This window comes from Buteo buteo, chromosome 10 (assembly GCF_964188355.1).
Source record: "Buteo buteo chromosome 10, bButBut1.hap1.1, whole genome shotgun sequence".
NCBI lineage: Eukaryota > Metazoa > Chordata > Aves > Accipitriformes > Accipitridae > Buteo > Buteo buteo.
The window spans coordinates 4020703-4036252 of record NC_134180.1 but is presented as its reverse complement, the minus strand read 5'-3'; the positions used below and the strand labels follow the sequence as shown (position 1 = coordinate 4036252).

At 42.5% G+C, this 15550-nt stretch overlaps 1 protein-coding gene across 1 annotated transcript; it reads left to right on the top strand.

Annotated features, from left to right (window-relative positions):
* Nucleotides 1-5453: 5453 nt before the first annotated feature.
* Nucleotides 5454-12357, top strand: NMRK2 (nicotinamide riboside kinase 2). The gene is made up of 8 exons (XM_075038111.1): nucleotides 5454-5648; nucleotides 7088-7178; nucleotides 8578-8626; nucleotides 8822-8993; nucleotides 10664-10735; nucleotides 11259-11365; nucleotides 11781-11866; nucleotides 11972-12357. Exons 1-7 carry the CDS (start codon nucleotides 5623-5625, stop codon nucleotides 11864-11866), a joined length of 603 nt encoding a protein of 200 aa, XP_074894212.1. The 5' UTR covers nucleotides 5454-5622; the 3' UTR covers nucleotides 11972-12357.
* Nucleotides 12358-15550: the final 3193 nt, after the last annotated feature.

Sequence of the window (15550 nt, the reverse complement as noted above, 5' to 3'; positions counted from 1 at the left end):
TCAAGTTTTGCTTACTTCCTCTCCTCTCATCCATCAGTACAATCTACATTGGCCAAAAGATTCAACTGCATGGGGAGCAAGATTCAACATTATCTCTCCTAGAATATAAATCAGAGAGTTAAAAACTGGGATTCTATTACTTTTTAAAAATGCTTCTAATTCATTGCTACCGACTATACAATTTATAGCAACACACAGATCAGGACTAACTAATTTAACAATGTCACATATCTACAAACATACGCCAGCTGTCAAATGACACTAGAAATGTCTGGCATCTTTTTAAAAATTTATCCCTGGAATTACTGGCACAGGAATTTTACCTGGCTGGTACCATGCAGATACAAAATAGAAGCATTTCTTGCACATCTTAATTCTTTTTGCCTCTATATCCACTAATCCCATGAAACAAATTCCTCATGTAGGCCACTGAAATCTAAGGAGGATCCTTTCTTGGAACATTGTGGTCAACAGCTCCCAAGGGCTCCAGTCAGGAAGTACAGCGTGGGGAGTAAAACAACTGCAGAGCCGGATACTTTGGGAACTGAGAATTTAGAAGAATTTCTCCATCTCTGATTGGACTTCTTCAGTAATGAGCTGGCTGCCTTTAGGCTCCAGTTTTCTCTTCCCTCACTGAGTCTTCACTTCAGATTACCTCTTAATCTGTTCCCTTTACACATACCCTCTTGTCCTTTCATTCAGGCCCCATTGCTTTTCCTTCCATCTAGAATATTTTTTCTGGATTAATCCCACATCCCCAAAGTGATGATACACTGAAACGTTTTCACCTGTATTTTCCTTGTGGGCACAGCTGCTTCTCCTCAATCCCATCTTGTCTAAATTCCCAGAGTGTGACCTGTCTGCCACTCTGTCCCTGCCTCCTCCATGGGACTACAGATCCTCTGCCATCAATGGCAGCCATGGGATCAGCTGCAGCAGTGGCAGAAAATATCACCACCGACAGTGGCAGCTCCTGGCTGCCAGCCACTCTGCATATCACTGTGACAAGATGCCAGCTAGTAAAGCATTATACTATTTAAGCTTGTTATTCTACTAGCCTAATTTTCCTTACTGTTAGCTGTTCTAGTCACTGGCAGTTCACAGTGAAGTACTGTTCTGTTGATGTTCTCTCCCTCCTTTCTGTTTAAAATAAAAGCTTACCTTCCTCCAGAGGGGGTATAACAGTTTTTGCATTGTTGAGATACGAGCAGCCTCCAAAGCCTTGGAGAAGGACTCTCTTAGCAACCCAGCTAACACAGTGTTCTGGAAAGAATAAATAAACCCATTATTTAAAAATTCACAAGTGAAAATTACTCTCATTCCTTTGCCTGTTCATTCACTAGTTGGTATGTCATCTCATCCAGACCCCTCCCCCGGGTCACTAGCAGAAGGAACCTTGGTATAACCTTGCTCATACCATAAACAATATCTTATGATTAGTGAACGATTTAAATTCTGAAATAAAGCTTTAGAATAAATGAGTCATATTCTGCAACAGAAAGGTCAGTGGACACACAGAAACTAAACTATTCCAAGGAAATGATGTCATGATGCCTCCATGAATATTAAATTTGGCAGAAGCCAAATTTATCTTAGTTTTAACAAAGAATAACATTAAACTTTTTGTAAACATTAGTATTCTAAAAATAACGTAAAGAGAGGGAACATTTTCTATCTTTGATTGAAGCACATTGTTGAATGGTATTTGTATTCGTAAAGTGTGAAGTAGATAACGTATCTGCAGGATAAACAAGCCCCAAAAAAAGGAAGTTTCAGATGACCAATACATAACTCACTGAGAAATGTGGCTAACAACCTGCTAAAAAAAGCATATATGAACACTTGGCATTTGCATAGACATATTTTTATGGGTTGGGTAAAGTTTGTTGTAGCTGGCAAGTGTAACTGTCACCATTCATTTCCAACAGTTTTTTGTACAAGGTCTTTTTTGTTCTTTGGGAAGCAGACAGCTGAAATGCCAGAGATCTCCAAATACAGGCAGGCACATGCCACCACCTAAAGGAACAGCAAGTCTGAGGCCATTCAGGAATCTGAGAATTTGAGCTATGTGGGTGAATACAATTTCACTGCATGTTTGGTGCATGAGTATGAATACAGGTGACAGAAAAACCATGTCAAGTAGTTTAAAAACAAACTCAGGAAAAGCCAGACACATCCACAGGAGCACTGAAGGACTATGAAGAAAAGGCTTAAAAAAAAATGAGCTTTGACACTGAGGGCTACATGAACAAGATTTGCAACTGTAAGCTTAAAAAAATTAAAAAAAACAACAAAAACAAAACCCAACAACAAAAAAATGTGCCCTCTGTCCTTCATTCCTCCAGTTTTCAGAAGAAACAGAGTTTTAACATTCTTTATAGAGATAGTGGGACTTCACTGTTCTGGAATTCACTGATCCCACACAACTCAGCCAATACTTTATAGTTTCTGGAATTGCTGCTGCTACTACTGCCAGAATTATTTTTTGTTTGCTATCTATACTAGAAACGTATTGTTTCTTTTGACACATCTTAGGCCAAATACTCATTTTTTTTAATGCAAAAACACAACCTATATTTCTGAAGCCCATTCATATTAGTAAATCCAACAGGGCAGAATACAATTTTCACTCACCTCAAGGATGGCACAGTCCAAAAATATTTGGATTAGCATGGCTCCAATGTAAAAAGGACTGGATCAGAGGTAGCTGAGACCAGCGTCCCCTCCTAACTTTTATACAACTTCCAAGCCTCCCAGTTTTTGCCTAGCATATCAGGTCAAATGTGGTAAAATAAACACTGAAGTAACACACTGTTTACTTTCTTAACCAAAACACCTTCCTATCTCACCGACAGAAGAGAAACACAGTGAAGGACATGAAAAATTTGAACAGAGAGCTAATCTTAGGTCAAATTTTCAGTTGGTGTAAATTAGCATTGCTCCACTTCAGTGCACAATGACAATTCACACCAGCTGAGAAGCTGACTTGGTGACTCTCCACTGCAAATGCTGTGCTGTGCTTAAAGTGCTGGGCAGCTGCTGGAGATTTAACTTCCCTGAGAGTCATGTCTCATTCATATTCAAGAATTCAAGCTCTGAATTTCTCTGGAGCGATCATTTTACGTAGCTACCTTGGAAATGATGATGAAGTATAATTTGCAAGTGATGTCTCCAGGATCAATCAAATAGTGTACAGTTGAAACACTGGCTGCGGTCTATTCATTAAACACACAGAATTAAGACAGCATAATAAACTGGAAAAGACCATTCACTATAATTCCATTCATAAATTTACCAGGCTCTATCTTAAAATCAGTTTCTTTTCTTGCCTTCAATATCTCCATTGCAAGACTTCCAGAACTTTACACCTCTGACAGTTAATAATCTTCTAAGTTGCAGTCCATGTTTATTCATGATCAGCTCATTTTATCAAATGGGCTTGACCTCATGGCTGATGAGCATAAAATAGCTTTGTAGGGAAAAGTAACATCTTTTATTAGATCAACAGACATCGCTGGGGTGAGACAAACAAGATTATAGGCCACAAAACCCTTCTTCAGGCCTGAAATAGAAGCAGAAAAATTCAAGTTAAATACAGCTTGGGAGCAGTTGTTCTGAATAAAACTTAATGATGTCAAACAATTACTCAGTCTGAGGAAAAGGTATGCACAAAATACTGGGGATATTAATAAAGGTGTGAGATGACTAAGCCACAGGATACCATGTGGGCCAAAAGAGATGCCATTAATTGCAAGAACTAAAATGTTCTATAGGCTCCTAAGGATATTGTATTACTTGGGGAACAACCTGCCTATATAGCTCCAAAACCACTGTATATGGGAAAGCTCCACAAAATGTACCTCTGCACATCTAGGCAGCTGTGAGCCCTGAGATGCATCTCAATAGCCTGGATTAGCGACTGCCTGTGATGCTGGAGCTGCACCCCACCCCACCCTCCGGAGTGATTTTTGGGAATACTCCTTCAAAAACACTTTCCTCAGATTCTTGATGGTTAAATTCTGGATATGTGGATTTTACCCTGTAACAGCTGAAAAGCTCAAGGGACAATACTTTGTAGCCAGCGAGCAAATGATGGAAGCACTACAAAAAAAACTAGAATAGGAACAGCGTTGGTCTATTCCTTCAAGCACAGTGAAAACCACCTCACTGTAACAACAGCTTCTGTATTCACCTTCAGCCAGGGGCAAGCCCCACGCCAACACTCATATGCTGCACACACATCTATCAGTACAAAATCATGATGCAAGAACCAGCTCTGCAGACTCCAAAGCTGTAAAGAAAATGAACAGGACACCACACACCTAGACATTTGTGTCACTAAGTTTTTTACAATTACTTCACAAACCGCTGTAGGACAAAGAATCTTTAAGTATGCCTTTTAATGCTTCCATAGACTGTTTTTATAAAAAGGAAGAACAAAGGGATACAATGGTTTGGATGATTTAAGCTCCATTAGAAAAGATATTAATTAAAAATGTATACCATATACTTCACATGTTCATCTGAAAAAAAAAACCCAAAAACCCAAACATTCAGAACTATTGCTAACTCTACCTTCACCTAACATCTCTCAAGACAGCCCTGATTTTAGAAGCATCTGAAACAACTAAAATTAAAGCACAGATTCCACTACATGTACACATGGTGAGAGGTATTTACTCAAGGAAGCAGTCCAGCTAGAGTTAACTTACCTTAAAAAGCTCTACAATACAGGAGTAAACTGTGGAGGAGGCAGCCCTCTGGAAAGCTAGTATCATTTTATGACTTTGTGTCTATGTATAAAGAATAAGCTGTTCAAAAAGCTCCTCCTAAAGGTTCAGAAGAAAATGGTCCAAATGGATTCACTCATCAGCTTCTGCATGTTCCTTTCTCTGAACAACTTCACTAACAAGAGTAAAAAAAAAAAAAAAAAAAATTGGCTCCCTTGCCTTCCCTATCAAGGTTACAGAAACAAAAAAATTCCTTCTCGTGACGTTCATGGATGCATTGCAAATAATCAAATAGGAATTGGGAAAAATGAAGAGGAAGGCAAACAGATAGCTTGCCTGGCTTGAAGGAAAAAAAAAAAACCCAATACTGAATTATATCCTCACACACCTCTGTGCCTTTCCCAGAACTCCCAAAGGAATTGTGAAAAGGGGTGACATTTCTACCTACCCCATTACTAATTTAGGCAAAGGAAGAGCTTGCCAAAAAGCTATTTATAGCAAAGCCAGCAAGGGCAGGGGAGTGGGGGTCCACAAGGGTTGCAAAAACAGGTGCAGTTGCAGCGCGCATGACCCCATCCGCCGAGGTGAGGATTGGCTAATCCCGGGTCGAAAATATGACATCTTGGGCTCATGATAGTCACAGGGCTTTTCCATCAGCAGGCAGGGCGGGGAAACGGCGGGGAGGGAGGGCAGGGCGCTGCGGTGGGGCCCTATAAATTAGAGGCAAACCCGCCTTTTCCTTCAATGAAAGAGTAAGGCAGGCAGAATTAAGTGGGTGGGAGAATAGAAGGAAGAGGATCAGCTGTAGGGTTTTTTCTGCTGAAAGTAATTTCAGCGCTTCTAAATTTGTTTTTTCTCACTGCATTCCTGCTAAGGAGGCAACTCTACAAAGATGAAATACATCATAGGCATCGGAGGGTGAGTTCCTGTTAATATTGTGTATTTATATACACACTGCTTTTTCTTCCCATTTAATTGTTGTATGTAAGATGATCTAAGGCTTAGCGATTATATATTTGACTATAAAATAATATTACAGGAGTCTAGAAATGATGCAACTTGCTGACTCCTCACTTGTACTGCTTAAATACAGAAAGCTCTGCAGGGTGGCATTTACCAAACTTTTATAGGATTAACAGGAGATATGCTGAAATACAAAAAAAATATTTCAGGTAAATTTGTAGGTCAGATGGAGTGGTGTACCTCAAGTGTGAAAAAGGATGTTTTCAACACTAAATTAGGCTTTTAAAGCTTCTCTGAAAGACAAAGAGGAAAAAACCCTGCTTCAAAAAAGGGGGGGGGGGGGGGGTACAAGAAGCTTTTCTTTTCTCCAGCAAAGTAGAAGAAAGCCTGCGTGTGCGCTAGGACAGGGCAACAGAGCTTGGCACATCCCTGCCGACTGCAGAAGGGTTTGCAAAACTGCCACCGGGCAAGACCTTGAATTAGAACATGGGTTAAAGACAGCGTGAGACTTCTATAGCCTTTGAATAATAAATTAGGAATAAGCATATTCAGACTTGATGGCTCCCTGCTTTAGAGAGGAAAATTATTCAAGCCTTTTATATTAAAACGGGTTTTGCAGGTATAACGAAGTCTGAGTCATACTCTGAGAAAAGAGAGAGCTTCCCTCATTCATTATTCATTTAAGGCATTTTTAAAAAGCAATTTTCGCAAGCCTTACTTTCATGGGCTGGCTTCTTAAGCTGGTGACCGCAAGCCTCCTAACGAGCCAGGGTGTTTTCGGGCAATGAACGCCGGCAAGGGCTTGTACCTCGGAAGCTGCCAGCTCCCTGCGCGGGGGCAGACCGGCCGGGCCCCAGCGGGGAGAGGAGCCAGCGCTCACCAAAGCCCCCCGCGGGGGCTGACAGGGCGCCCGCAGGGAGGGCAGCTGAGCGGTTGGAGCCGCCCAGCCTCCTCCATCTTGAGGAGAGTGCCCGCCGAAGCTTAGCCCAGCTCGGGCAGATTGGCGGAGAGGCAGAGGTGGGGGAGCCCCGGGCAGCCGCTCTGAGGCGGGCAGAGATGGCGGCGCGGCCCCCGCGCTCCCTCACAGCGCGGCCGTTGCAGCGGGCGGGAAGCGGGGCGGCCGTTAGGAGCGGCGCGAGCCGCCCGCCGGGCTTACGAGAGGGCGCGCGCGCGCGCCGGACGCAGCCAGTTGCCGGCGGGGAAAGGGCGGGGCGGAGGGTGGTCGCAGCCAATCGGCGGCCAGCGCGCGCCGTGGCGCCGGCGAGGCGGGAAATTCAAATGGGCCGGGCGCGGGGGTCGCCTCCCCTCAGAGCGTCCCGCTGAGGGCTATGGCGGGGGGTCGTCCCAGCGGCTCTAATGCGGTTCTCCCGCCTCTTTCTCACCTCTCCGTGCAGTGTCACCAACGGTGGCAAAACCACCTTGACCAACAGAATCATCAAGGCGCTCCCCAACTGCTGTGTGGTCCATCAGGATGATTTCTTCAAGGTAAGCTGAGCTCCTCCCCTTGTTTAAAACATTAACTGCTGCTTGTATGCATAGTGATAGTTGTAGTAGGTTCTCCATGGAAGTTTTATATACTTGTGCATGCTTTCTAAGTAAGTTTTGACAGCTTAGGAGCAACAAACTTTCTGATTTTTACCTTTTTTTTTTCCTTAAATATATGTATTTAATTTTTTAAATTACTTTGGACAAGTGAAGCGATGCTGACCTTTACAAATGTATGTGTCGGCTTCCACAGAAACAGGCACAGCCAAGCACAGAACAGTTGCAGCACAAGCTTCCTTTAATTTTCACAATGGATCTAACTTTAGGTCAACCGCTGATTTAAGTTAGAGGTTATTTAATGTACTCTGCACAAACCATTTTCTCTATGTTGGGTTTTCCTCCTTATTTAATTTAAATAAGAATGTTGCTTCTAAATACTACTTCAGGATTTAAGCACTCCTACGCTGCTTTAAATATAGAAGGACAGTTGTATTGGGGAGCTTTGACAGCTCCATGTCAGAAACCCAATTAAAAGATAGCTAAAGATCAATACAGAATAACTGTGCTGACCTGGTGCCTTCTGCACCAAGCCTGGGAGAGCAGCAGGGGAAGTGGTCAGATCAGAACTGCGTTACTAAATGCTGTAGGCTTCAGCCATGCTGTGGGAATTACTATACAGCTGGACCCCACCATATGTGGAAGTCCAAGAAATGTGGCAACATGCTTGAAGTTGCGTGGAGCTCCACGCCACCACACAAGGTGCTCTGGCATCGGCAGCCACCTGGTCGGTTTGTCCTGCCTTTGCAGGAGCATGTGACATATGTTTGGAAGAGCTTCTTTGCAAGAAGCCTCATGCACAAATTTGGTCAGATGCAAGCCCTTAAAGTAGAAGAGGAATTCTGTCTGACTTTCCATAAAGATCTATAGCTTCTCACTTGTCAGTTTAGCTGGCAAGTGCTAGTACAAGTAAAGCTGTAACTAAGTGACCAAAAGTCATGCTATGCTGACCTGCATTTTTCTTAGAGCCGTTAGGAGTTAAAATAGCTATTCTTGAACATGTAAATTTTAGCAGTTACTTAACACTGTATTTGCATTTTACGTTCTTATGTTGACTTACGAACACGGGCTGTAGTATTTTGGCTAATACCACCATATCAAATCATTAACCTAGAACTCTTTGTCCAAAGTGGCTTGACTGAGCCAAGAAAACTTTTCAAAGTTCTTGGGGTTGGTGAAAGATGGGAACTTAAATTTTAATGTAGTCCAAACAGGGTCTGTAATTGTTTTAAGTGAACACTTGCTTTGTTGTGTATTGCAGTAGTGTCCAGGTTGTGATCGGATCTTAGGTAACTGATCACGCTGAGTTTGCAGCAATGTTTTATTGCTCACTATATTTCAGCCACAAGATCAAATAGAAGTCGGGGAAGACGGCTTTAAACAATGGGATGGTAAGAGCAGTGTTCGCTATAGGATGCAGTAATGTATATTTTTCCTAAGTATTTCTTTTTAATTATTAAGATTTAACAGTAAATTTATGTAATTTCAATTTTACAAGTTCATTCTATATTATACTTTCAAGCCTCTGTGGTTCGTGGTATTTGATTGTATACCTTTTTCCCACCCACCCCCTTTCTTCTAACTAGTGTTGGACTCCTTGGATATGGAGGCAATGGTGAGCACTGTGCGTGCATGGATTGAGAACCCAGTGAAGTTTGCCCGTTCCCACGGGGTGAATGTTACGCCTGGCTCTAAAGAGCCAGCCTCCAAAGATATCCATATATTGGTCATTGAAGGCTTCCTGCTTTATAATTACAAGTAAGGTTTGGGGAACTATTAACGGTTTGCCAGGGAAGAACACTAGATCCCTAGTGCCAGGACTAAAACTTCCTTTTTACTAATATACCCTTCCTGTCTTGTTGTGAGGTATTATGTGTAAGAATTTGTCTCATGTAAAATGTAAAATTTACCAGTAAATGCTGGTAAAAGTGAAGTGCACAAGGTAACTTTCTCAAGGTAACGTAGGAAGTTCTCATTTAGGGCACACCTTTGAACTCTAGGGCATGGGGAGCTTTAGACCAAACCTGTAAATACTGAGCCAGCAGTGAAGACACAGGCTTCCCTCTTGGTCTCCCACCACCATGCCTAAACCTTGACCTGAAAAGGTCACTGATGAGAACAAGGAGATAATCCATTCTGCATCTGGTCCTTGGAATCTCTCCTGGAATTTAGGAATAGTTCTCATGTGATACACGTGCTTCTTTAACACTGACTAAATTGAGCTTGGTAATTAATTGTACATTGGAGCAAAGATCAACTGGGTTTTTTTGTTTGTTTTTTTGTTGTTGTTTGTTTTTTATATGGGGAAAAAATGCTTGGCAGGAAGATGGGGAGACTAGACTAGCAGTGAAGAGAAAACTTCCAATAGCTAAATATATAAATGTCAGAAAATTGCAGGCTATAAACATGACAAGCAAAGGATTATTGGCTCCAAACTAGACTGTTGTTTACAAAACTTTTTCAAGAGAACAAGCTGTGCATGACACTTAGCAAAACTGGAGTTGTTTATAAGCTGTACCATAAGACAAGCAGCACTATTCTGGCTTTCCAAACTGAATGGAAAATATAAAATGGCAGTCTCAGACTATCATGCCAAGAACTGCCAACTGGAGATCGTGCTGGCAAACTGCCGGGTGTTCTTGGCCTGTCCCTGAGGAGGTAACTCTCGGTGTCTCTCCTGAAGGTTACAAATACCTCTGAAGCGCCCTGACTTGTTAATGGGAGCCTTTCCTTAGTCCAAAGGGAGTATTTAATCCACGGACCTGGAGCTTGCTCAGTTCATACTATATCAAGTGTTTATGCAATGCTCAGCAGGCTTTTAGAAGTCTGTCAGTCCCACCAGGTTCGAACTAGATTTGCTTTAAGGATTTTTCAGGGTTTATTTTCTTCAGCCTAATAGGAGTGCAATGCAGTAAGCTGCGGCAAAGCTAACCCCCTGTATTTCTGGAAAAGAACATGAGCTGATGAGTTGCCTTGTGCATGGGCACACAGATTTGGTACATTTTGACAGCTTGCTACAGCACAGCAGGCCAGGTGGTTTGATAAGTCATTTCATATCAAATTGATGAATCACAACTTTGGTCTACTGCAAGCAGAATCTGAAATTATCTAGAAAGAATCACGGTTCATACCCCAGGTCTTCCCAGCCTAGTGTCTAATCCTCCACAGTAACTAGTAGCAGGTATTTGGGTGGTAAAAGTACCTGGCATACCATTCTGACCTTCAGAAAACAGCATTCTCCATGTTTTGTAGCTACAAATAAACCTACTGTATGTTAGCTTGTGTCTTAATGAAAACACTTATGCTTCTGTTTATGATAGACACAAATATGAGAGATGTAGAAAGATTTGTATGGCTTTCAGGGGTGTTTGAACACTTTTTGCTGTCAGAAAAAAATAGACACGCTCTTTCTTTCTACCCTACCCTAGACCACTGATAGACCTATTTGACATACGCTACTACCTGGCAGTTCCATACGATGAATGCAAAAGGAGGAGAAGGTAAGAAGATTCTTTGTAAGTCTAATCCTTCCTTCCAATAAAGACTCTCTACTAGAGGAAAGCCTTCAGACTACCTTTAGGTTACTATTAATGGGATATATTGGAATTATGAATTGGCATTACAGTTGAAAATTTTAATGTAAGTGGAGAAAGAGACTTTTGTGTGGCATTTTCTGAAACTTTAGATCTGGCAGTTCCCTGTGTGTGGGTTGTATGGACATCAGCACATCGGTGCAAAACGAACAAGAGTCGCTGCATGCTTCCCTGTGAGCATCAGTGAACCCTCAGAGACTGCTTGCTTTGCTTTCATCGGCTACCTGTAGCTTCTGTATTCACTTTGGGTGCTAAAATAAACTTGTTGCAAAACACAGGCCAGTATTGATGAGAAATTGGACTGTGACAGTCAGCTTTTACATAAATGCAACTGAGCAGCTGTCAGATGAACTTCAGGCTTCAGCAGTATGCAAGAGGCAGTGTGATTCCAGTAGTCCCAATGTTCTTTTTTCCTTTTTGATATTTGCAGTACACGTAACTACACTGTTCCTGACCCACCGGGTCTCTTTGATGGACATGTCTGGCCCATGTACTTAAAACACAGGAAAGAAATGGAGGACTGTGGTGTTGATGTTGGTAAGCCTTCCTAAATACAAATCCTTTGGCACTGTACTTTGGATTTTAAGGAAGTCAGTAATTTAATTCAAGGAAACTTTAACTGTAATGATGCAAGGCACTATTTTTACTACTAAGTTGTAATCCTGGCCTACTTTCTGTCAAGATAAATATATGCAGTTTTATAGCTAAGAACTTCCTTCCTTTGTTTCACATTATAAGCATTCGGGCGGGGGGCGTGGCAGTGGACATGGACAAAACCCACATTCTTTATAATGGGATAAGAGATTGTGGGCCATAGCTTTTCAGGATGGTTCTGGTTTTCTAATTGGAAAATGAGCTGTCATTTGGGTCAATAGAGCATGAAAGATTTTTAAACTACATAAATTTTTTTCTGATTAGAAGCCTACAGCCTGACTCCATCTTCTTCTTTCAGTTTATTTAGATGGACTGAAGTCTAGAGATGAACTTTACAATCAAGTCTTTGAAGATATTCACAACAAGCTTTTAAATTGCTTATAGGTAAATACATCCCTGCTTCTGAGGGGGTAAAACATGAGGGACTGACTGCTGGAAACAACCTGCCCTTAAGCTTGGATAGTCACACTTTCCCCTCTTGCTTTTCAGGGTCTTGGAAGACCTGAAAGACCTGTGTACAGAATGATGTAAATAGTACTTATTAGTTGGAATGAGGGGTTTATTTATGTAAACTCTTCTTATACTGTCCTTTGGAAAGTATCTTTTGTATATAATTGAAAAATGAAGATAACTTATTCACAACTGTGATGGACAGGATTGTTTTGTTTTGTGGTTTGTTTTTTTTATTATTTTCTTATTATGTTTAAGCCAGTGGAATACAAAAGTGGAAAACACATTTTTATAATAGAACAAGTGGAGCTGTATTAGGAGAACAACTGACTCTTCTGCTTATGTGCTTCTGCAGTTAAGTCTTTATGTAACGGCTTGTTTGTAATGTCATCTCTAAAATTCAGTAAAAATCAACTTAAAATCTCTCTTCTTTTTTTTTTTTTGAGGTCCTGTTTTAATATGTCAGTCACCTTTGCTGTAGTAGAAATAGGCAAAAAAACCTCCCCCCAAACACACCAACAGCCCCTGCTTTTTCATATGACATTTGAAATGTCATATCTGTGTGGCCTCAAACCTCATTTTGTGTGTTGCTGCTTTGGTTTAAGTGATAACACTGGCCTGGAAGCCCAGTTCTGACATCCCAACAAGAGTGAGATTCTTGGAGGTGATTATGGGAGGTGAACAGCACTTCAGCTATTTTTAAAGTGCTGGTATGAAACCAGGTTTATATCAGCCTCAGCTTTGTGGTGTTTCTCACTTCACACTCAAAACAAATTAGCGTGTAAAGATACTACGGCCTGTTTTGCACAATAGTCGACTGCTCCCAGGGTGGGAAGTTTGGACAGAAGCCTCTAGTTCTGCCTTTTGTGATCCAAACAAGAATGTTATTTGGTCCTAAATTCTCCAGCTAGCTGAGCCTCAAGAGGTGGAAATGGCTCTATGTGTGGATTTAAAATCCAGAGGGCAAATTGGTGGGATTTCTCAGGGAATGAGAGTAGCAGCCTCATATTAAAATTGTGCTACCTTGGGAAACTCCCTTCAGGAATTTGTACTGACAATGCCATCCTAATTTCAGTTTGAAACAAACAGCATTTAAACACATCCTTGGAGCACATGTGCAGTCTATTTACCAATGGACTTTTCATTAACTTGCTGTGAAAAAGTTGTAAGGAATCTGTGCTGTAGGGAGCTGTCCTTTATATCCCTGTGTAATCTGCCTTCAAAATGTGTCCCACAAAGGAGCTCACACCCAAGCAGGTTATACACTTTTGGCAAAATCCTGTGTTAAAGTGCCGGGCACCACATTCCAACTCTGTAAAATGTAGGTACAGGAGCTTCTGCTTTTGCACATGCTTCTGGTAAGTTTGTAGAAAGTCCACAGGCTTCTTGTTCATCCACGTCCTCCCTTCATAGCAAAACTGTAAGTAAAATATCAGTGGCAGTAGTTTTACTGCTGATGATGGGCTTTTTCTCAGTATTTCAGTGAGACAAAAAAAGCCTCCTACTCCAAGCAAGATAGCACAAGAGTAATTTGGCAAACACACACAATTGGAATACTGAAATAAATCATAACATGCTTGAGAAGGAATGGGGATATTGTTCCTGAAGCAAAACTGAGTGGTAGCCCTTTATCTTCCTGCTTATCACGTACTTTCTTTGAGAACAACAATCTGCCTGAGTTTCCCCCTTTATGAAAAGCACAACTCCTGTTCTTCACCAGGCTTTTAGGCAGAACCTCCGCCCACGAGCCAAGTGGTGACCTTCACCCGGGCAGCCTGGTGGGAAGCATGAGTGGCACAATGGTAAGCGCCACAAAAAACATCATCTCCTCTTTGCCCTGTCCGCTCACATTGGTCTGTGCTGCCACCAGGCACACCTGGGGCAACGTCTGCACTTGCGTGAGCCAGGGACAAATGCAGCTTGCCGTGGCTGTAGAATAGATTAGAATAGTTCAGTCGGAAGGGACCTACAACCATCATCTAGTCCAACTGCCTGACCGCTTCAGGGCTGACCAAAAGTTAAAGCATGTTCTTAAGGGCATTGTCCAAATGCCTCTTAAATACTGACAGGCTTGGGGCATCGACCACCTCTCAACGAAGCCTGCTCCAGGGTTTGACCACCCTCTTGGTAAAGAAATGCTTCCTGATGTCTGGTCTGAACCTCCCTGATGCAGCTTTGAGCCATTCCCAGGCATCCTGTCCCTGGATCCCAGGGAGAAAAGCTCAGCAGCTCCCTCTCCACGTCCCCTCCTCAGGAAGCTGCAGAGAGAAACAAGGTCGCCCCTCAGCCTCCTTTTCTCCAAATGAGACCAACCCAGAATGAAGACCTGGTTGCAGCGTTGTCCTCGGCTGGCGGGTAGCTCCAAGCTAATAATAAACTCTCCACACCACTCTGTGCCTGGTAACTAATTGAGCTTAAATACTGTGGTGAGATAGGTGAGTGTGTTGAGATCTGTCAACCCTCTATCGAAATACACCAGCTAAAGATAGGAAGTGCCATTAAACTGATGTACTAAAGCACATGCGGCACACCACGCATAAAAGGTTCACCACGTTTAAGTACAAAACCTCTCACGTGGGATGAGTGTGGTGATCTTTTGGGCACTAAAATAACTTGGCTGTGATGTTAACACAGCTCACTTAGAAGATTTTTGAGCGTGCCTTAATTAGAAACATTGGTCCAGAAAAGCAGCTGCCACAGATTAGCAAGAAGTCACCCAAAAACCCACCAAGCCTATTTCAAGGGATGTCTTAAACAGCCTCATGAAGCAGCCAGAAGTGAGACCAGCAGCAAGTCAGATCCACTACCCTGTCCTTGTGTTACACTGATATCTTCTGATTGTCTGGCCGGAACAGGGATGCCACAGCCAGAAACGAGACACGGATACTGATGGCATCACCCACACTTCCACAAGCTATAAAAAGGCATATTTCCTTGTGTGCAACCCATGCATGCCTGGAGAGACCCACAAAACTATAATTACACCATTACACAGCCAGGCGCTCGTCAATGGCAAAGCTGAGGAATGCCCGGGCCAGGGACAGTGTGCTGCGACTTGTCACCGATACCTTGTAAGTCCATTTGACATCGTTAACATGGAGTGTCTCCCACAGATTAGCTGCAGCTTTGCTCGCCGGCAGAAGAAAAAGCAGCCCCAGCTCTCCAGCAAGATCTGGCATATTATTTCCATCAGGGTTTCCCCCGTCTTAACAGATAGGTTTGACCCTCACCTGATAAGCCGTACAAAACCATTTTGCTTTCATGAAGACATACAAGGGAAAAGAAATCATGCTTGCTTCAAGCCAGCCTCTAGGAAGCAAAAATCAAAGGCTAAAAAAGGCACTTTGGTATTCTCTGCCCACAGAGAATATAAAACAACCTAGGGCAGCATTAGCTCCAGTTGCAAAGAGGGGAACTGAGGCAGAACATCCCAGTACCTCACATCACTGAAATCTCCTGGGGACCAGCACACCCCCTCGTTTCTGAGCACCACCCTAGTTCCTATAGTGTTTAGTATTAGCTGAGTTCTCACAGTATTTATCTCCTGAACACTTTCTCCCCAGTAAATCCCCCTCCACAGTGAGCGGTAGGTATTTTCCCCCTTCTTTGCAGCTGTAC